The sequence below is a fragment of the Puntigrus tetrazona genome, chromosome 10 (assembly GCF_018831695.1).
Source record: "Puntigrus tetrazona isolate hp1 chromosome 10, ASM1883169v1, whole genome shotgun sequence".
Classification (NCBI taxonomy): domain Eukaryota; kingdom Metazoa; phylum Chordata; class Actinopteri; order Cypriniformes; family Cyprinidae; genus Puntigrus; species Puntigrus tetrazona.
In genome coordinates, this window is record NC_056708.1 from 1,249,895 (window position 1) to 1,274,080 (window position 24,186).

At 39.5% G+C, this 24,186-nt stretch overlaps 1 protein-coding gene across 4 annotated transcripts in view; it reads left to right on the forward strand.

Moving 5' to 3' along the window:
* Positions 1-1,124: 1,124 nt before the first annotated feature.
* The window catches only part of sh2d3ca (SH2 domain containing 3Ca), a 44,991-nt gene continuing 21,929 nt past the window's right edge, over positions 1,125-24,186 (forward strand). For 2 of the 4 annotated variants that reach the window (XM_043250509.1, XM_043250511.1), the window contains exons 1-3: positions 1,125-1,252; positions 3,145-3,874; positions 7,830-7,869. In XM_043250509.1, the coding sequence (XP_043106444.1) occupies positions 1,234-1,252; positions 3,145-3,874; positions 7,830-7,869 (789 nt within the window). In that variant the 5' untranslated portion in view covers positions 1,125-1,233. Of the gene's footprint in view, positions 1,253-3,144; positions 3,875-7,829; positions 7,870-13,955; positions 14,301-24,186 lie in introns of those variants that run through there. The other 2 variants (XM_043250512.1, XM_043250513.1) reach the window with 2 other exon arrangements.

Sequence of the window (24,186 nt, forward strand, 5' to 3'; positions counted from 1 at the left end):
ACATCATAAAAAGATATCTGACGTGTCCTTTTTTGCATTGAACTCACAAGTGTTGAGCAGCATTAATGCATTAAATAAACCAAACACTTCTGATATGAGAATACATATATAAAAAAGAATTGTGAAAGAAGGCAAATTGCGTCTTTGTCCTAGAAATGGCCGTTTTTACACAGTACAGTATAAATGACTCGAGAGAAACTAGCAACGCCCCTTTCAAACTTCTTCTCACTTTCTTTCTCAGTATCTCTCACACACTCTCACACACTCACGTTCATACAGGAAGTAGGCCGAAGGCAGAACACAAGAAAGGAAGTGAGATGCGACACATTTATGAGCAACATCTGCTCTTCTGGTGTACGTGTGAAGATAAAGATAGATTCTCACTTCAACATAAAGCACTCAATGCATGTGCAGCTCGTTTTCATGCATTTAACACATTTCTAGAAATATACAGAGAAGTCCATCGTGGGGTTTAAATAAACGTATAAATAAAGTTATGACATAATGAAGAAGAAATGCCACTTACATTATTTATTGTTCCACGTCTTAGAGATTATTTTTGCCTAATGTTTGATCATTTGGTACAATTAATTAAACAAACAAACAAACAAAAATAATGTTCTTACATAATAAAGAAATAACATTATGCATTATTTCATATTTATTATTTTTGCATAATACATTTATATATTTTCTTCAATTAAATATTTATGTAAATTATATGATATTAAAAAATGGGAAATTAAATTTTTTTTTTACTTTGTTGTGGCTTCCTACAAAAGGAAAATGTAATTTTTTTGTTTGGTTGTTGTTTTTTAGGTAGGTACAAGCCACGTTAAAAGTTTTTGTAATAAGATAGTATAAATAATACCTATATAAAGTAAAAAGCTATGTTATATATTATTAGTACACAGTGATGCTCTGTTCAGTCTTGCAATGACCCTGAATGCATGTCACCTTTGACAGAGTGACCAAGAAGCTCGCCTGCGTGTCAACATCGAGAGCTATTGAGTAAACATGGCATTACTGCTTAGTACAGATCACATGTATCCACCCTACAACCACAGGAAGTCCTTTAGCTGCTGCTTACAGAGCATCAGCCCTACGCAGCGGAAGTGCACACACACACACACACACACACACACACACAGACACACACCTACAAGAGCCAGAAGTGAGGACTTGTGGCTCATCGTCCCGGAAAGACACAAGAGGACACGGGAGTCAAAGACCATGATCAAACGCAAACTGAGTGAGTATATTTGATTGAGGGCTTTCACCATAGAGTGATGCAACGATTCAGACCGGTATCACTCTGCCATGAGGTTTCTCGTTGTGGTTAAAGCCTCTGGTCGCTCAAAAAAACGACTGTTAAAGATCAAAATGCCTTAAATAACCCCCCGCTGACCTTGTCGAAGCTGTTGGGGTGTTATGAAGGAGCAGCACTGTTGACATTATTGATTTTTATAATGGCCTTAACGGCTAACGTTCCTCTCTGATGAAGGCAGCGGTGCGTCGGATACGGTCTTAAGAGGCTTTTTTCTTGTTTTGCTCCACATGCCTCGAGGTAAAATCAAAGCCGTTCTCAGGACAGTGATGGGATGTGGGAATACCGTAATGACGTTTGAGGATTCTGCTGCACAAAGCAAATGAACGCACTTCAGAATAGATCAATATGAGCTGAATTGAACATCGACCAAGAGAAAAAACAAACTCATGATGAAAATAAGAGTTGTTTACATTAGATTAGTTTGAGTATTATAAGGTCAAATAAGGGCAAAATAAATGGTATATATATATATATATATATATATATATATATATATATATATATATATATATATATATATATATATATATACACGGATAAACAGGAGCATTATAATAAGAGCAAATGCTCATAAAAGCACAGTCCTGAAATTAAAATCATTTTTTTCTACACATAGCTACATACACTACATGTACATTCACTAAGGTCTAAGATCATATGTTTAAACTAACATATAAAACCTAAGCTATATTTATTAAAATATTAAAATAACACACACACATAATCTACCCCCATATATATATATATATATATATATATATATATATATATATATATATATATATATAGTACCTTTTGTCTAAATTAATGCAAACATATTTACATTTTAACAGTAACACTTGTAACCGTATGATGAATTATATCACTATGAAACACAAAAGAGTACATATTGCAAATGTAAATATACAGAAAATATTTAATCTTCGTGTTGATCAATAAAAACATTTTATTCAGTAATTAATTAATGTACAAAAATGTATATATAAGTCTACTTTTTTTTCTAGTGTTACAGTTGACATATGCATACATCACAAAACATTATACTTCTTTAATGTTAGTTACACTTTCTTCTTAAAGTAAACTTTACTGTAATCTCATGAATTAGTGCAAATAAGATCTGGCATTAAAATGGCCGTTCATTTTAAGATTATTCGCTTATTGTGAATACGCCAAAGTATTAGTTTCATCTCCCAGAACTAGTTTCATCCTTAATAGTGGTTACACTCTAATATGGATGTTTCTTGTAAAATAAAACGTGTTATTAAGTTCATTCCGTCTGGATCCTAACACAAGACAACTTGACAAGAAACAAAACCAGAACGGGGCTAATCTTTGACAGTCCCCCGAGAGCTGAAATGATTAAGATAAATGAAGAGACGTTCCAACAGTGACAAAGAGAAAATTCAGACCCCGATATCGAAGATCACGCGAGAAACATTACTGATTATGATAAAGCTCTATTTTAAGAATCGCCTTCCTGTTTCCGCAGTATCCTAATTTTCCTCCCCGGCCGTCATTAATGCATTAGTTTCACCAGAAAGATATATATCGGCTTCATTTATGAGAAGCTGAAATGTTCGAATGGTTGTTTTAGGGACTAAAGGGAGCACTGAATTTTTCCCACAGACAAGGTCAAGACTCATGTTTTCTTAAGAGGCTGCATGTTTCTTTCTCACATCGAAGGAACTCTTGGTATGATGGGGGTCCTGGGGAGCAGTCAGCCCACAACCGGCGGCTATTTAGACTCAATGAGAGGTTTAGTCTGAAAACCGCGGGCAGTTACAGCACACGCAACATGTTTTCTCCTTTCTCAGGCTTCAAGTGGTTTGGTAGTCTCACCAGCCTCCGGAGGAAATCGGACTCCCAGAAGGACGATGTCAAAGAGGTGTCCGCCGACGATATGGGCATGCACCCGCGCAGCCCGAGCTACGCCAGCTCCAGTGAAATGTACACGCACATGGGCACCATGCCGCGTCACCCAAAGAAGGACAAGAGCTTGAAGAAGAGCAAGTCCAAGGACAAGACCAACCTCAGCCGGAGCCAAAGCATGAGACCTTCGCAGGACCATGTCGTTGACTCCCCCCTCCTCAGCGTCCTCTCCGGGAAGGGCCTGGAGGCCCTGGAGAGACCCATGTTGGAGGACAAGCCGGCGGCGGGAAAACTAGCCGCCGATAATCACATTCAGAATCGCGACCTTCCTCCTCCACCGACTACGGATGGACACTCAACGAAGCCGGAAGCTGATGATAAGGAGCCATCGGCTAATTCCGAGCCCCATGTCGATCCACCGAAAGCATGTCCGGAAGCTTCACCGGATCTGAATCGGAGCAAGGAGCCAGACCTCCAGCCGGTGCTGCCCAAGAAGAGGCATAGAGAAGGAGACGCCTCCGTGAGGGACGCTGGGGAGCTCCAGGTGGATGGACATGTGCTTCGGTTACCTCTGAAACAAGACAGTCACGTGAAGCAGACGCAAGCAGTAGAGGAGGATGCTAAAATAAGACCAGACCACAAACAAGACAGTCAGGAAGAGAAGGAGAGTAACAGGTAAGAATCAGTTCCGTGATTCTCCAATTTTATATTGGTTAACAACCCGCCACTGCGGAAATTAGCAATAGTTAAATCATGATAACCCACACTAATGACCGTTTAACCTTGGAAAATATGCCAATATATATATATATATATATATATATATATATATATATATATATATACATTTTTACTGTTGTTCAGTAGTACAGTACTTAAGGTTAAAGATTAAATGCCATTCACAATTCATTTTAATGCCATTCAGTGTGTGCCCCAATACCACATGAAGGCTGTTCGGACAAAAAGCAATGTGATTTTTGCACAAAAATTCAACAAACAGTTAATAAAAAAAAGTTAATATTGAATTATTTACATTTTAGACACAGTATTGCAGTTAGTTCGTTTTTTCCGCACCACGATTCGTTCCAAACAAGGCCAAAGCTGAATGAACCAGCTAGCAACATTATTGACAGTGAACTGTTCATATTTTTGTTTTTGGAGCCCTAAATAACAGGCTGACATGCATGCAAGGTCAAAAATCACAAAGGTTTAATTTTCACATTAATTTGCATCTATTTTTACTAAGAAACGATTTGCTCAGTGATTCATTTTTCAAAGCCCCTCCGGTGATTGGTCGATTTCATTTAAAGCAGCGTTTGTGAGCTTTTATCACTCCAAAAGCGACACCTAGTGGTGAAGAATTCATTTGCATTTTCAATCAGACCAATAAAATATGCCAATGTCTATATTGATGTCAACAAGAAACAGCTTGGGATTCAAACCACTCATTCCAATGATTCAGAGTCGACTCTTCGTTTTGAAAGATTCACTTAGAGCTGTGTTACACAATGCATAAAACATCATTTGTATTTGGAATAACTTTCACGGAATAATTGTTTACTTCAAGACTAGCGTTGTGCGCTAACAAAATAAAAAAAAGTCAATTTTGATTTCACGAGGACTAATAGTTATAAGACTGGCAAGAGCAAAACCACGACATTAAACAAGTTAACATTGCACAACCCAAATTCTACATTTGTCAATTTTAGTTTGTTTCTATTTGTAACTATTCTCTGTAGTTCTATTCTATACGAAATGCAACAGGTGAGATTCGTTCTGACTCTTGCAGGATTTACGAACAAAATGGTTGAATGAATGACTCGAAAGACAAGCGCTTATCGCCACCTACTGGTGAACCAAACGTAACCCACAGTAACTGAGAAATATCCCATGTGTACAAGCGGAGTGATAAATAATGAAACAAACTGAGACAGATAAATCAGGAAGCTGCACTATAGACTAATATACCTTCGATCAAGTAAAATATGATCTCTGCTCCTCTGGGTCACCGGTTCTGGTTCATTGTACATGTACACCAAATGTTCTCGTGAGACAGAGGCTCATATATTTAGATCTGCTCTGTGCGTTTGGACATGCTTTCTAACACAGTTGATCTCAGGGGCCCTGGATAACAAAATCTTTAAAGTGAATTTATTAACATTTGGGATAAGATTTTGGGCAACGATGGTGTTGATACATCGGGCTAGTTCCTCTGCTCGTAAATGGCTGGTAAAGAAGGTCACAAACCTGTGAGCGTTCGATCAATGAGGTCAAACAGAGTCGCAGCAGTGACCCTCATAAATTCACATTAGTCACATTAGTGGGCAGCAGAGAGCAACCGGGCTAACAGGCGTTCGAAGGAAAGCCGCTGTTCATTCCTCCAGACTTCCCAAAGGGACTGGACGTGGAGCGTGAAACTTGAATGAACAATTTTAGGAAACTCTGCATTTATTTTCAGCTTTTATTTGTTGCCTGTTAAGAGAGTTGAGCTGAGCTCAGAAGAGTTGTTTGAGAATGAAGTTGCACAAGGATCTAAGGTGAGTTTATCAGTGTCAGAATAAAAGATTTTTTAAAATCATTTTATTTATTTATTTATTTATTTTTTGTGACGACAGCAGTAGATGCATTGCTTATTATCTGAAATTTTATTTAGAATATAAATAAATTGTAAACTAAAAATATATATATTTATTGCATTTATACACACTGTATGCTTTGAATTGAATGTAGCCCTTATAGAAGAGAACAGTGGTCATAAATGGTATAGTTATGGTATCCAATTACTCTGAGATCAAAAAAAAGAAAAAAGCATGGCACTTTAATTGCATCTTGTCTTAAACAGCGTTTTAATACAGGCAAAGTGCCTCTGTCCTCTTCTGATTAGACTGTTCTCAGTCAGAGCTCATTATAAACAGCACCTGCTTAGTCTTTTGTAAACACGGCCGAGGAAGATAATGATGTGAGGTCAGTCGGCACAGCTGGAGGATGTGAGAAACGTCTTCAGGAAACAGTGTCTTAATAGTTTTCCTGCTTTTGTTTTCGCTGCATCAGCTTCGCCTATTTTTGTGTTTTAATAATAATAGTAATAACAGTTAACGGTGATAATAGTTGATAATGTATTATTTTTTCACTTGCAGAATAAATGAATCATGGGATTTTCTTCAATGGTATTTTTGTTACTGTATGATCTTTAAACCATTCAAGGCCTCAGAACTGATTTGGGGCTCGTGAAAGAACAATCTCTTCCTGAAAATGAAGAGTTGTGTCTTTTTGTCGTGTTCGTCAGTGGTTCACACACACTTCTGCTTTGCTGAAACTTTTCCCATGCTGAAAGCTGTCTCTTGGTCTGACCTGACAGGGAATTTATGGCTCATTTATCAAACCGTCTTGTTAAAAACTCTTCCCACGCTTAAAGCAAGTGTGTTTCTCTCATACACTCAGAGCTTAAGTCACTTAAGTCCCCTACTCATTTAAGACCTTTTAAAACAGATACTGATATGCACACCTTAATGTACACCCTTTAGGGATGAATATGATACAAAATTGTACCTTTTTAAGAGATGATGCCTTAGTGACAACTTTTGTACCTTTTTTTTAAGTATTTTTGCAACCGCTGGGCAATATATTGACATTTGAGAAGATATGTAAAATAAGATACAATATACTGTATAATTTGAAGAACTTTTTCTATATTTATTTTTTACCAGTGCAATTTTTATTGCATTTACTCAACATTAATGTTGCGTGCCAGTATTCTGTTATTTCGCAAATTAAATGTTTACAGTGGGGGTTTATTAAAGTAAATAACAAATACAAATGCATTTTTAAAGCATTTGAACATATTTACTGTTATTTTCAAGACAATAACATGTTGCCAAGAGGAAAAAAAAAAGTTGAGGTAAGTTTATTGACATCTGAGATGAGAAATTTTGCCATCTAGAATTTTAAAATTGTGTAAATGTATTTTATGTATTGTGTATAACTGGCTGCTTTTAAGTGTTTAAAACATTTAAAAGACTATTCAAATCAGTGTTGCTTTTTATTTGTCTCGTTGAGAATAATGCCCAAACAGAAATACTTATTGGTTGAAAAGTTGTTTGTTTCATGTGTCATTTTAAAAGTGAGCATATCTAAATATTCTTGTACCTGTGTTTAAAAGTTCTGTCTCTGCACTTCCTGTTTTGTGGTTGAAGCTCATTGATGTGGCGTGCAGCAGCAGCGACATAAACATGCTTCTCACTTCCCTTGGATGTAAAAAAAGCCAACTTCTGCTGTGACTTTTAGATCACATCCTGTGGTGTAAAAACGCAATACGAAAAAACCACATATCTTACTGATGTTGTTTAACGCTGCAGTGGCCTTCAACATTTTTCATATGTTTAAACTTATTATTTATGCATTTTTCTGCAATCCTCGATTCTGATTGCTCAGTATTTTTGTACAAGCGCACTGTATAATTCAGCAGATTTTCTCTAATTTCTCATAATTTTGACTATTAATTTTCATGTTAGTTTATTCATTTAGATTGTAATGTATGTAGTTGTGCATATGTGATTAAATGGCTCTCTGTGTAATACGGTATAATACGCACAATTTGTGTTATTAAACAATGTTTTCTTTCTTTTCACAGACAGCTGAACACCACAGACAACCAAGGGGAATATGTGGAAGTAAGGCTTTTTTCTTTCTTTCTCTTGTAAACAAGAAATCATTTAAACATCTAAAATCATCTAAGTCTCTCGTGTTTAATAAGGAGAAGCTGGCAGGAATTCTGTTCATATATCTCTGCATTACTTCAATCTGTCTTTTCTTGATTCAGGCTATATTTCAGAGCCCTGACAACCTGCTGAATATGGTTATTTCATGCTTAATTAGGCACAATTCCTGTATTCATTAACTAAAAGCACCATTTGGAGATGTAATAAGAAATTAATCTAATGAGTTCTTTTAGTGTGTGCTGATTTGGTGCAAATGAATGTCCTTCCTATTCCTGCCCTTGTTTGCAGTCATTAAGACGTTAGACTCAGCGTTTAACCGCCGTGTGGTGAACTCCACTGCCTCTAGATGGAGCTACGAACCGGTCTTTAATTCCCGAAGCTCTGAGAGGAAGGTTAGGTGTGGTCAGACCCACATGACCCTCAGGCCTTCGAAACACACACTCTCGTTTACACACACTGCATAAACGTCCTCTTTTCCACTGATGCATTCACACAGACACACACGGAGGGGGTTATTTATTTATTCTTCTCAAGGATGGAAACCGATGTGTATTCTTGATTCATTTTAAATCTGCATTTAACAGTTGTTTTTTACTTTTGAGGAAGCAACGTTTGGGAAATGTTGAGTTCTGTACCTTGTTGAGTATCATTCGATATTACTGTATGCAGGTAGTGTGATTATATTACCAAAAATGTGTAATGTACTGAATTACATTACTTTGTACAATTTTTCGAATTTGTATATTATCTGCCCAGACAGACCGATCTTCAGACTGAGCAATCCTCATTTGTTTATTCCATTAAAAATGGAACTTCTAACATATTTTTGTTTATAAATGACTAAAACATTTAATACAGCATCAAAACCTTGATCTACCTCATTAATGACTCAAGTTCGGTATTTATATGTCATTTTGTATAATAAATAAAATTACAGTATCCATTGGTGTATGATGGACAGATTATATAATGATCATTTATATCATTTCTGAAGAAAACCAAAAACAAAAAGCATGAGGTCAATCTCATTCAGTTAAATCTCACAAGCGTCGTCATATTTTAAAGGATAACGTTACCAGAAAATTTAATGCATACTTTAATAGTCCTGCAAAATATATATATATATATATATATATATATATATATATATATATATATATATATATATATATATATTTTTTTTTTTTTTTTTTTTTTTTTTTTTTTTACAAAAATATGTAGGCATAATAGATTTTTGTGCATGGAATTAAATTTTTGCCTGTCAATACCACAGGTTTTCCTTTTTATTTGAGGTACAATTTATACTCACTTTTCTTAAAATCGAGTTAGTTGGTCTGTTTTCATGTAGGATTTGATGCAGATTATAAAAAGCATGCCCACTAAACAAAAGGCCCTCTCCTCCTCTCCATCCTATATATTCTGACTGTGTACGGGCTTGCCGTGTTTGCTCGGGGTCTTCAGCGCAGGCCTTAAACGCAGGCCGTTTCTCAGACGGAAGGCTGCATCCTCCGGAGGACGTGTTTGTAGGTTGCATACGTCACCGAGCCTGGTTTATTTCAGGTAACTGAGGATTGTATTCGTGAGTCATAAGCGTGATGCAACAATTTACACTTAAGAATAACACACAAAGTTATGACTGTTAATATTTTATAATAAGATATTGTTTATAACGTATGCAGCCTACAAATGCGTGCTCCGGAGAGTTTGAGAAACGTTGGAGTGAAACTTTCTCCTTTTATTTTAATTATGCTCTGCTTCTTTTTTGAGATACAGTGTTGCTTGTTTTCTTTCACTATCCTTTCTGTTGCTGTTTTTCTTAATAATTATTGTCATTCGTGCATTTGTTTACGTTAAATGCCATTCATGGATCATAGTAAAACTTCTTTATTTCATATTGTGCCAAAACTCTTCAGAGCTCCATTTTTGATCCACTCTAAATAGATTCAGAGTGCTCCGGTTGTACATTATGTTTTGGTAAAGAAAGAAGAGCACTAGCTTGTTAAGATGAGGCCTGTATCTGGGCCAAAAACTTGTGCAGAGTGTGTCAAATAACTTTAACTTGGGGGCGTGGCATCATTAACCACGCCCCTTCAACTGTCAGCAATCATTTCTGAATGAAACGCCTTTACTTTACTACATCTAACCAATTCAAATTAGAAAAATGAAGAGTTCTCCAGAATGATGCAGTTCTAAATAGAACTGTTACTAAGAATAAAGAACCTCTGAAGAACATATGAATGTATTTTATATTGGAAGGTAAGATGAAGATGTCAAATTAGAAGAGCTGGCTTGACTTCCTTGTTTGTTTCCATTCATCACTTTCATTCGTCGTCTCAAATTCAGGTTTAGACTACACTGAGCACACAGTTTTTTATGTTTATGAATCTCTGAAAAGAACTGGTTCTTCTTCTTCTTCTTTATTGAGTTTGGGAATGAAACTGCTGTATGTAGATCCTTTTTTTGATTCCCACATAGATTTTAAATTTTCCGTAATTTTTCATTGCACTTTCATTATCCCTTTGTAGGTTTATTCATGAAAAACAGTTTTTGAGTCATGTCAAGCTGACTGGTTGCAGAAGGTTTGCAGAAATGCATTGGAAGCACAGCCTCCTTTCCCTCCAATTCCTGGATGCCATCCTTCGCTCTCCTCTCTGCCACAATATGAAACTTTAATGTTGTCTGAGTTAAAATGAGTCTCTGCCCTGAATGTTCACTGTAATGGCAAAAAACAGCTCTTTCGCCTGGAAACAGAGATGAACGACTGGTCTTCGTTCCAGTACAGAATGTTCCCAGAGGCCCATGTGTGATCTCTTGAGGTGTTCGTAATTGCGTTCTTCCATTCAGCCGCTGATACCGATGTTTATTTTTCTGCTGGGCTGTCATCTCATTATCTCGATTGTTCCTAGATCTCACACCTTTCATAGCAACGTCGAATTGAACTCCTAACCTTTCTGCTAGCTGCTAACACCAATTAGCGGTTTCCTTTTGGTAATTGTATTACTGACAATTCTATTGAAATACACCAGAGCTGATCTGCTCTAGCAGTACTACAGTACCAGCAGTAGTAATATTTCATTTAGTGTTTAATTCTATGGGTAATTCAGAGTGCCTACAAGAGTGACAGTTATTCAAGCTCTCATAGTTAGAGGTTTTAAAAATTGCAGTAGTAATAGTGATGCATAAGAAGAAGCTATGAATTGATGTAGACCCAGCTGGTGAAAGATGGGGGTTGTGATTCCCCTCCCTCCTGTTTTTCAGCATGGAAATACATACAGAACAGCCGGTTATTCTGTTTAAATCAAATCACTACACGGCTTTGCATTGATTAGCCCTGTAAATTGACTAGGCCTTACTTGCTAACATGCTTCTCGTGGTCTTCCATTACTGCTACAGATCAAACCAAATGACCAAACTGCTTGATCAGCGAAAGCAGTGCAGACTTGGGCAAGAGCCATACCGCACGCAAACTACAATACCCAGAATTCCAAAGGGGCCGAGCTCATTAATGTTAATGGGAAGGGGGAGGTAAGTGTGCTTGGGCCCCGTAGGCAGACAGAGGTAGAGAAGAACCCCATCCACCTCCTCATTATCAGTTTGCTCACAGAGTCTAGCTCCTCTCCATTGTACCGCTGCACCCTGCCTGTAGGACACTCGCTGTGTAATTAATATTTAACCGAGAGAGAGATTGAATGAAAGATTGAGGAGGAGTTGTGAAGGAAAAGCCACGATCAGCATAGAAATAAACAACAGCATGAGATCGAAAACAAGTAATGGAGAAGGAGCACAGAAAGTAGAGAACTAGGGCAGAGAAGTAGGAAAGAAGTAAGAAATTAATATCTCTTTAATGACAGTTGTTTATCTCTGAGCCATGAGATTCAAAGGATAGTTCACCCACAAATGTAGTTCACCCTCGTTTCGTTTCAAACCTGTTTATCTTCAGAACACAAATTAGGATATTTTTGGGGAAATCTGAGCGCTTTCTGAGTCTGCATAAACAGCAAGGGAAGAACCACATTCGAGATCCAGAAAGGTAGTAAGGACATTGTTAAAATAGTCCATGTGACCTGGTTCAACCTTTGTTTTGTATCCATTCAAATATTTATTGCGCACAAAGAAAACAAAAACTGCAACTTTATTAAACAGTTTCTTCTCTTTAGAGTCAGTCGCCTCCACCATTCATGTACCACGAGTACCACGACACATGACTGCATTCCTCCGCTTGAAAACAACACGTCGCGTCTTAAACACTAGCACTAACAATGCCCAAATCCTAGTTTCATTATGATAGACCTACTGAATAATGACCGTTTTCAAACACACGTCACACTGTTGGTTGAGGCATTATTGCTGTGTTGGTCCGGTCGGGACACTCAATTAAATACAGCAATGCTTTGATAGTACCGCAAAGCCACAGGAAAACCAACCAACAAAAAGTCAATTTAAGCAGTAATTTCATCTCTGTCTGTGGTCACCATATGTGTGTCACCATGTGTGTGTCATGTGAGACTTCTCATCATATGTGTGGTAATAACATGAAATCCTTTTCTCATATCATGCTCTCATGAGACAAACGCACGCACACACCACAATAGCATATGACGTTAACCCACGCACTGGATTACACCACATGCTATCTTCTACTCTTTAATAGCTTCAACTTGACATTCATCCTCCCATTGTCTCAGGCTGATGAGCGTTCAACATGAAATGAACATGTTCTTACCGGATTATCTGCAAATGCACAATAGCATCAGAGAGATTTCTGTGCTGAATGGGTCTCGTCTAATTATATCTTTTGTTTTTCATTGTGTGGCTTCCCTAGGTGACACTGTAAGCTTCATCACTCAGTAGCTAAGCTTTTTAGAGAACATAATATGCACATATACAGACGCAAAATGCTGATGTGATCCTTACAGCCATGCAGATGTCTTACCAGCTGCCTGGTTTTAAATAGTGTCCATTCCTGCTCCTGGAGGGCCACTATCCTGCAGAGTTTAGATCATTAAACACATCTAAATCAGCTTATAAAGGTCTTCAGTTTCATTAGGAACTTCCAGGCGAGTGTGTTGGGGCAGGCTGAAACAAGCCTTTAAGTCATTATTCGCTGATATTCTTCCTCCTCCACTTTGGCTCTAAAATGTTGGTGTGAAGTATTTACTTGCAACCTATCGTAATGTGTCTCGATGCATCAAGTTTGAATATGCAGAAGCACAAGTGAGAGCTAAATTTGAGATCTATGGCAGATGGGACAATTTTCCGTGAATAACAATTTACATTTTGGTCTGTTTCCATTTGTAACTATTTCAGGCTGAGTATATGACAGAAATTTTGGGGTGAACTGGTCCTTTTAAGGATGCTGTTGTCAAAGCTTTGAGTTGGTTGCCATAGCAAAGAGTCCATTTTGATGTCACAATAGTCCCCAGGGAGCAAACGCCCCACCCTAGACTGCTGTACCAGAGTCAGCCTCATTTTATCTAGAGTAAGTAGCATGCGTGGGTAGTATCCGATAGGGAATATTCAAGGACTGAGGCTCATTAGCAGGTTTTTACTACGTTCCTAGAAAATATAATTTTACTTCCAAGCACAACTCATCTAAATAGCTCCTGCACGCCCAGGCTTTCAACATAACCATTTTTTAATACTTATACACTAACAGTCATGTGTGCATGAATTTAAGTGTTTTCTCAGCTTGTGTGACTCGATGGGTGTGGGGGTGTGTATGTGCATGTGGGTGAGTGTCTATAGACTCTCTCCCCCCCTCGTACTTTTCTTTTGCGGTCTTTCAAACCGGAATAAAAGAGAAAATTCCTTTGAGTAGGTGCTGAATGCGTGCGCCACATACCTCTTGCTCTCTGTCTCTCTCTCCCCCCAGCATTGTTTGGAGCCCTGGAGGAGGGGGTGGGTGGGGTCTCGGTGCCTGCAAGCATCTCTCTCTTTCTACATCCCTCCCTCTCCCCCTCCGTCCCTCCCCCCACCCACTGCTTTCATCCAAGAGCGATGAGGTAATCCCTGCCAGCGCTGTGAAGCATAGCAAGCGCTAGAGTGAGAGTAAGAGGCAGTGGAACTGAGCAGGAGAGATATATTGAAAGTCAGAGAGGGAGAGAGAGAGAACGAGACATTGAGAGGGAGAGAGAGGAAGCCGGTGCAGATCTGAGATGACACTGGCTCTAGAGGAACAGCGATAGCACTGATCAGTTGCAGCAGTGGCTTGTTCACGGGTGAACACAAGGGGATAGGGACATGACCCGGGGCTTCTAGTGGACTCCAGGGGTGGAAGAGCCGAAGAGAGGAGGACAGGAGCCATGACGGAGAGATGCAGCCTGTGGAGTGCCCTGTCAGCCGCTGCCTGCTGCTTCTACAGGGGCTCCTTCATGCAGGTGCAGGTGAGCCCCAGAATGCTTGCGTGTGAGAGTGCAGCTACAGTGTATGTGCATGCATACGCCGCGTTGTGCGTGAGAAAAGGTGTGGATCTGGATTACATCATCTCTAAATATGCCTTCAGGAGTTCCTGCGTGAGAAGTGGAGGAAGATGCATGTCACATTCGCAGTGTGTGTGCTGTATGTAAGCGTACACGTTGAGTCCTGCGACTCCGTCCAGGGCATCTGCTGGCGGGGAAGGGTGCCCCTCAAGGCTCTGTGTTTGGCCCGGTGCAATTGTGCAACCCGGACAACTGTGTCATTCCACCAGCCTCTGCTATGATATCACTGCACCGGGTGTGTGTGTGTGTGTGTGTGCGTATGTGTGAGTCTGTGCGCCGACTGGGCTCAGCTCACTTTGGCTCAGCTGTAACACTAGTGCTGATGATGCACAGTTGGATGAGCGGGCAGGCAGGGCTCTGTTGTCACCCTGCGGTTATGTAGTGGATTGTAATGGGCTCAGGAAACAGGAGAATGCATCAAAGTAGCTCTGGAGGTCATGCTTTTTATATCTGAAAGTGAAGATATATTGTTTCATGCAAGGTTCAGAATACATTAAAAAAATCTTGCATTACTGTGACGAGGACTGATACATGATCTCAGAACAACACAGAATTTGAGTGGGAAAGCTGGAAAAGGGGAATGGGTGTCGTCTAATTGTCCTCTATTTCAGCCGACTTGGACTGGATAACAACAGTACAATTTTGGCTCTGAGATTGGGTGGTGCACTAAGCACTATAGAAACAAGGACAATACTTCTTTGCCTCATCTACTTTTCTCACCCTCCCTTTTAATTTTTTCTGGTCCTTTTAAAAGCAAAACAGAGGGCGTTTAAAGTAATTAAATTATAGTGTTTTGTGCTCCCCTGTTTGCCAGAGTGCCACTGTTTCTCACTATAAAAGCACAGTAGCAGGTGCAGATGGTAATAAAAATGTTTCCCGATAAAAATAAATGCTTACAAAGCATTTAGCAAAAGTTAGGGTTAGGGTAATCCTTACCATTATGATCTCTATATACAATACTCAATGTTTAATTTGAGAAACAATCAATTTGTGCTTATCTGAGAAAAAAATTAAAGTATGTTTAAAGTTCCTAACATTGCTCTGGCGGGACCTTTAGCTAGTATAGAAAAACATATATATACTGTATAAGCACACCTCACATTTGACAATACTGAGAACAAAATGTAAGTACTCAAATGCATGTAGATGCCATAGATGTCCATAGACTGTCTGTAATGATGTATGTGTTCATCCCATTGGCCACCTGAGCTCAGAGCTGCACTGGGAGGAGATGACAATGTCCCAGCTGCAGATTGATAATAGTCATTCTTATTTGATATTCAGATGCACAAAAACAGACACAGATGAATGTCCTTGTGCTTTGAATTCTGTTCAGTATCTTAACCTTGTGTGTACCTTTGCATTAAACGGATTTTTACAAGATAGCGGTATAGGTAGATGTTTTAGTTGTTATGGTAATTTGGAAATCCTAAAATCCAGGTTAGACCCCTTCTCCCATTGATCTCAGTTGTGTCCCTGCAGATTCTGATGTTGTATTGCTTTTTGCACCAATTCTTTAGCCTCATTACCAGTAAAGATGGTTGCCGTCTTGATTTTAATTGGGCTAGGCTACTGCGTGTTTATCAGGGACAGCATCAACACCAAATCCTCCATCTGCCTCTTGCAGTTACACTTTGATTGTTTCATCTTAATCCCCACATTCTATGCCGGCTGGCAGCTTGACAGCTTTTTTCGTCTACGACCCCACTTGCATATGTGGTCATGCTAGTTTTAACCACAGGGGTCATGGAACCACATTCACAATAGGGGTCCAAAATTAATACCCCTTTAGCATTTACACAGATTCCAGACACATTAAGACTGGTCTAATTGTCTGCTTTGGTGGCTAATTTTTCCATGCTGGTGAATGATTCAGTTGCAAAGATTTCCCCCCAAACTCTCTCCCTTCCAGTCCAAAAAAAAATTATATATATATATTAATTTCATATTCAAATATTCAGGGTATGACTCTCCCTCTCCCCTCTTTCTTTCTTCTCTTTTTCTTGTGTTTTCCTTTCTATCCTCTCCAAATCCTCTCTGGTGCCGCTGTCTCTTCCCCAGGGCTGCGGCGGCTTAGCAGCTGTTAAACAGAAAAGTTCAAGAGTAAATCTGCCTGTTACTGAATGTGAGGATAACCTAATTACACTGGGCTGTTTTCTCTCCTAATGAACGCCACGCAGATTTGGAGTGCCCAGGATTTTTTTATATACCTCCCCCCAAACCGCTTCTGTACCGATTTCTTCTCATCCCTTTGATGAATGTGGCTGAACTAGAAGTCCCTTAGAGACTGGATTAGTCCTCATTCATATTGTGTATACTTCTCAGACTAATGATGTTTGTTCTGCTTTGCTTATCACGCAAATGAAGATACTGAAGTTGTCAAAAATGCTAAATTAGACACAAACCATCTGTGCAAAAGTTTGGTGTATTTGTGCATCACACTGCCCAACAAATGCTAGCATTTCAACCATTCTAAAGCTGTCTGTTTGATTTAGAAAGTTAGGCACTGTCATTCTTGCACTGCTCCAACAAACACCGACGGCATGAGTGTCCAATCCTGAACGTGTAGGACCACCTTCCTACAAACTTCTTCCAACACACCTGTCCCAAAGACCTTAATTAGCAAGTTCATATGTGTTTAATTGGGTTTGGCCTTAAACTCTGAAGGAAGGTGGCCCTACAGAATCAGGTTCAGACAATCCTGACTTACAAGGTTATCTCACTGGTTTATTTGATCTGACATTCAATAATCGATTGATGCTCCCTTTTATGTTGAATTATGTTTGTTGTTTTGCCTTAACCCTGTCAGTGCAGTATATCTACGAAATTATGAGCTGGTTGTGTGTTATTTTAGATGTATTTCATATTTAAGTGGTAGTAGAATGGAAGTAGAATTAATAAGAGATTTTTTTTGTGTTATCAGATCAGAGGGCTTTTTTCATGGCTGGCCGTCAGAAGTCTTTTATGCTTCCGCCCCTTTAAGAGAGAGCGGTGAGATCATAGAGAGTTGAAGAGATGCTTTCAGCTCATCTCAGTGCTGATTTCACAGTTTCTCTCTTCCATCCCTCAGCTCATCCTCTCCCCTGCCTCGGTTTTCAAGACAATCACGTTGTAAATCCAATAGGTCAGTGCGATTGGTTGTTAGCTCTGAACAGGAAGTGTCTCTGTCTTAGACGTCCACTATCAGATGCTTTACTGACAGAGGATTATCAACACCAGCAGGAATTAATTTCCTCTGAAGTGAAAGATAAGCTGATATCACGACAGAGACGTCCTAAAGTTTCATTCCCTCTGAGGATCATCTGAGCAGGTGGGTTTGGCCATAGGAAAGGGGGCTGGGATGTGGTGTAGGCTGGATTCAGGTCTGTTTTGTACGTCCACTTGACTTTTATCCCGGTTTGACCTGACGGGGTCAATGGGCAGCAGCAGGCCCTTTTCAGTTCACTGAAACAAAGGGTGCATGTAAGTGATCTCCAACCTTGTTCCTGGAGAGTTACTTTTCTGCAGACTTCAGTTCTAGTTCTAACTCTACTAAATATTAAGAAACCCTGAATACTTAGATCAATTGGTCCAGGTATGTTAGATTTAGGTTAGAGCTAAACCCTGTTGAAAAACAATGCATGCGCTGGTTAGTTATGTTTTGAAGCATGGCAGCTGGTTTGATTTTTTTTGTTTTTAACAGGGAAATCTGCAAGATGGTAGCACTCCGGGAACAGGGTTGGAGACCCCTCTTTCTTTTCTTTTAAACTTTATTAGACAGAAGGGGGCTTTGTCATTACTTACTTGTTTTGGTCACAAGACAGGGGGTCACTTCAAGGCCATGAACGGAGCCGAAGACAGGTATAATCAGTCATGCACGTAGGATACATATAATCAGTGAAGGTGGTTTAAGGCACAGCTTGTCCTTTTGAACTTAGTTCAGTTTAATCCTGAACAATGTTCTGTAAATGGCCTTATCTAGTGTTAAAATTATGGCCAGTATGCAACTTGGCTTTATCAGTGCACAGGGTTTCTTTCTCTTTCTTTCTTTTTTGTATGAGGTGATGTTATATCCATTCACGTTGTCATTGCAGTGGACTGGTGTTTATCTTGTTTGAGCATGTGTCTGACCAATTCAAACAGTACCAGACCGTGCGTCTCCTATCTCTGTGACATTTAAATGAGCACTAGTCACTTGTTAGACTCATAGTTATTCCATCAGGACTCCAGCTTGTCCCTTTATGCATCATTCTGCATTACTAAAGCACCCATCACTTTAGAAGAGCCACTACAGTGAATTACAGTGAAGAATTATGCTACGCCTGATAACACAATACATTAGAACAAGCATAAAAAAGCATTTTATTGTCTGAGATTGAAGAGATACCACCCACCACGCAGCAACCAAATCACCCCAAATGACAAAATGATGAGAAGGAAAGATTAGACGGTTAATTGCAGTAAATGAATTCCATTCCATTCCAGCCGTACCTTGGCGAAGAGCAGTGATAACAGAATTGAAATTGCGGCAAAAACAGCAAAATTGGAATCTCCTAAGCTTCTTTAGACTGTTGTGTTGTCTGGATTGGATTAGTTATAGACTCGCGTAGAGCACGTAATCTTCAGTTTTGCATTGTATGTTAAATTGAATTAACCTAGTTTGCTAGTAGTGCGCAGGGTATTCATTGGCACACAATAAAAAGTAGGGACAGGAGAAAGAGAACCGGTAATTTTAGAGTGGATTTCTCCTCGAAGATCCTGGAGGGCGTCTTGTTCATATGCCTCTGCAGCAACTACGGAAAAACAATGACATCATATACAGGGTGGAGAACGAGAGCGAGAGAAGAGAGAAAGAGACTTTGACATCGCAGTGGGATATTGCTGGATAATACCTAGTTTGTGAGGTACGCTTTAGCGCATGCTGAGAAGGGCTAGTGTACGTCCAGTGGGAGATTAGCTAAGTGGCAACACACACGCACACAAGCAGTCTGGTGTGTGTTTATCTGTGTTGTAAGGGAGTTCCCCAGCACTCTCCATCTCTGCCCCCCCCCCACACACACACTCCAGGAGGAGTGCATCATCTGCAGTGTCGCCATGGTGACAGCCTCACGCTCCAGGACAACCCCACCCCCGTATCCCAACCCCCACTGATTAGGCTGCTCGCGTCCCCATGTGGCTGTGTGTAATGAATGTGTGAACACCGTTAAGTCTACTGGTGCATATGTGTTTGTGCACACCTGAGCTGTATGAACAAAGCCCCGGGCTCCAGGCTATTATAAACTCCCATTAGCACTTCGTTCGAGCGCACGTCTGAAGTATCATTGTGCCGGGACGGTTTCACAGTGTACGGCTGCAGTGCGACCCTAACCGAGAGGTCACGGGCCACCCGCCAATGCATGCCCCTCCCCAGCTGTACATGAATGAAAGTGAGATCTCAGCACTCCGCCACCGTCTGCGCTGCCAGCCAATGGCACGCACCGCTGCGGAGCTCTCCGGAAGAGATGACATCATCTCCAGCCAATCGTAGCATCGCTCAAGGGCTGAGTGCTGCAGGCTCGGCAAAGCAATGAGATATACAGAGAGGCGAGGCGCAGAAATGCAAGGAAGCATGTTGCGATATCCTTTCATTCAGTGCAAACACCAGATATGATGTTGAAATGACCTCAAAGGCATTCTGCCTGCTATCAGGGCTGGATGACAGAAGGGCAGGTGTGTGTGTGTGTGTGTGTGTGTGCCTGACAGTGATATCTCTCTGTGACCTGCCAGCCGGCATTACGAGGCAGATCTTCTTGCCACTGTGTGTGTGTGCGTTCCTATTGGGCTAATACCCCTTTGCCCTGAGGTTGCTGACCATGCTGTATGTTCAATACACAGCAGCTATTAGTATTCAGTAAATACTCTGACCTAAGCCAGAGCGGTAACATTTCCATATGGCAAAGAATAAAAACAGACCTTGCCCTTTATCTCTCTTTCACTCTCTAGGGCTGAAATATACTCTGCACGGTCACACAAATGCAAACGCGAATGCTTGTCGTATTGCTGTCATCCAATGGTAGCTGGTGCTCTCCCCTGAAAACTCTCATTGACAAAATACTGAAAGTGCTGAAAGTTGGCGTTAGCGTGGATGATGCTCTGTTTTTTGCATTACTTAGGTTTTTAACAAACCTCAGGACTCAAGGTGGCGATGTTTACCTTTAATTTTTTATCGTGTGGAATTCGATGCATTATTTGGGTAGCTGTTATATTGAGAAAAGTTTTGTTTTGCATTGTGGTGTGGTTGGGGATCTCAACGCAAGTTTGTAGTTGATTGAAAAAAAGGGGTGGAGTTTAAGTGGACAAAATGATTGGAGAAATCCACCATAGGTCGTGAGAGATGCCTTAGTTTCTTTCGAAGATCCAGTTTGAATAAAATATACTGCATTTGCTGCCAAAAATTAAAGGAATAGTTCACCCAAAAATGAAAACTATCCTGTCTTTTACTCACCTTTGAAGGTGTATGTGTCTTCCTTCTTTCAGACAAATCCAATCAGAGTTACAATAAAAATTGTTCAGACCCCTCCAAGCCTTTGAATGGGTTTAAACAATTAACCGTTGCATTCGTCATAAAACGTCCCTCACATTTAGTGCTTATTAAGTATGGATAGTTATCGTACAACTAAGATTCTTCACAGCTAATCATCATTTAAATTTTGGGGTGAACTATCCCTTTAAATGCATTGATGAATTATTCACAATAAGATTAGTGCATTTAGGAAATAGTGTAAATGTTTCATTTCAAAGTAACATGTTCAGCAGATTAGTGTCCAACTGTTGCTGAACCATGGCAGTAGTTTATTTGAGGAGAAAACTGACTGGTAATATAAATTAATTCTAGCTCTAGCACCCCTTATGGTAACGTTGAGAACACACTTTTTGTTTGTGTAGGATTATTACATGCATTCTGACTCATTCTTTAAAACAGCAGTTCGTGAAACTGATCTTGCATTCAATGTCTCACTTACTATTTCACTGTCATTTCTTTTCCTAAATAATGTGTCATCCTGAAATGATTAGCAGTGTTTACTTTTGATATCGGTATTCTACATGCATAATGTGCTTAGTGTTTAAGGACACTTTTAACAAACCAATGACAATACATGTCTCCGATGTCCTCCTGAAGCTGATTTGTGTGACTGTGTAAATCTGTGTGTGTGTGTGTGTGTGGGTGTGTGTGTATTGATCAGAGACAATGATGAGTATGTGTATGCATCACCTCACTTGATAGTCACGGCTAAAAAAGAGTGCTTTGTATACACAGACATATCTCACACGGCACTTTTAATGTGGCCTAATTTTCCAAGCGTTTTGTATGATAGTGTGATCTACGAAAATCAATGACATTTGACATTTTCAGTTCTAATCTGGCCCACTGTCATTGTAGCGTGACTTTATAATGAAAAGCAATTTTGAAACTCACGTGTTTTGACATTTAAAGGAATACTCCACCTGAACATAATCAACTTATTAAGACAACAAATTATAAAGTATAAAAATTAGAATGATTGGTCTGCACTCTTAAGTTGAAACCAGAGATAAAAACCAATAACAGACGTTTCTACTAGCTGCCTTTAAAAATCTCAGACAAAAAATTGTTACAGTGATAAAGTGCAGACCACCTGGCAATTAGTTGAACTCTTCCACTTTTAGTTCATTATTTTTGCAATGGTACTCTTTATGGAACTGATATCATAAAATAATGTTTATGTAACAGTGCCTTGCGAAAGTATTCAGACCCCTTCAAGTTTTTTTCTTTCACGATTTATTATGATCACATTTTGGAAAATGTTGTACATTTATTAAAACTAACAATTGACATCATTACAGTGCATAAGTATTCAGAATCCTTTGCAATACTTGACATTCAACCCCATAGTTAGACACACACACACGAGCATCATTGTGGCTCCGTCAAAGATCAAGGAACGATCCGTTAACATTTCCTCAAAGCACAAACGCTGCCAGTGCTTGACATGTGCTTCATAAACGCCGCCTGAGCTTTCTCCGTCAATTCCTGTCATCTTTTCCCACCTCGATCTTTCCCTCTGAAGGTCTGAGAGATGGATGCGGATTGCGACGGAAGATGCCTGTAAGGTTACAATCATAAATTCACTTGCATTGACCTTTCACAGCGCCCTTTCACTTTAAGGCGACACAGCGATCCGTTCAAGTGCAGAAATCCAGAAACAGATGAACTGAGTTTAACACATTGAATTCATTTCGAATCTGTTGCCAATCAGATGAACAGGTCCGTGTTCATAAACCTTTTACGTTTATTATATAACTGATGCTCCCCAGAAGTGCTGCCCAAAGTCTTTTATTGAATCTGGTGTCTTCATAATTTCAGCCGGTACGTCTTCCAGGCTGTGTAATTAATCTACGGCTGACATTTATTGATTAATCAATCGGTGTCTTTATATTCCTTCGGAAACTCACCTCGCTGCAGTTTTCTCCTTTGGGGCTGTGCCCAGTGTGGTGTTGTGTGATGTGCGGCTTATTTTTTTACGCAAAACAGCCACCGGCCTAACACTTTTACACTAAACTAATACCTTTCATAGACAGAGATGTTAGATTTATAACCATTTTTGATGAGGTTATGTTGACGTGACCCCACAATCCATCAGTGTCATGACCCTGCGACCCCTCACAGCCTGTAAATTGGCTCCTAATTGGTTGCTCGGTTAGAGAAACAGGAAGCAGAGGTGTCTCCGGGTGGCAGTGGCTCTTTGTGACAGTTCATGAATATTAATGCTCGTACTGTCTGGTCAGGTGACTGTCAGTGTTGCAAAAATATTGCGTCATTTGAAAAATGACTGTCCTTTCCTAACCTGGGGAGCTGGTTTACTGCTTGGAGAGGTGCTCACTGCATTTAGAACAGGTCTAATGAGTCTATTCAATTACCATTGATGTTTTTCTAAAGGCTTGCCTATTGATATTTGCCACTGGAAGTCGCTCGTTCTCAGTGAGAGTTGGCGATTTAATGCAAAAATATTGACAGAGATGCCACAAAGTTGCTCATCGATTGATTTAAGTAGTTTTTGCATTAGCACATGTCGCTAAGCTAACAATGTTTTTCTAAAGGCTTATTGATATTTGCCACTAGAAGGCATTATCAGTGAAAGCTTGCAATTTAAGGCAAAATTTTTGACAGTGATGCAGTTGCTACTGAATTTGCATTTTTTGCATTATTACTTATTTAATACTGTGAAGCTACCATGCCACAAGCTATACGTAAACAAACTCGGCTTGACAGTGTTTTTACAGTTAGTACATGTTACTAAGCTAACAACGTGATAATCATAAATACAGAGCACATGAATATGGGGGGAAAAAGTTCATTTGTTAAAGCTTTAGTTCAGTTTACAGTCATTTACAGTAGCTCACAAAGCTAGTCCGCCATCTTGGATGATTTGTTTGGCACATATTTATTTTTTTTCGGATATGCCGCATTAGCGAAGGATGCAAAGCAATGCTGCTTTAAAATTTGACATCACAACAAAACAAGCAGCGATGGATCCTTCATTCTGTATTGTGACATATATACAACTTCAAGAGATAATCATCAAAAAAAAATTATAAATAAGAAGAATAATGCAGTTCAATCCGTCAGATTAAATCCAAGTTCTGGAGAAATCCAACATGCATCATCAGAGGGAAAGCCTGTCATTTCACCAGAATTCAAATTATGATATAATTAGGATAAAAAAATGAAATATATGCATGAAAAAATCGTTCCAAATAAGATCATTAATGCATATTTGGACACTAGCCATCT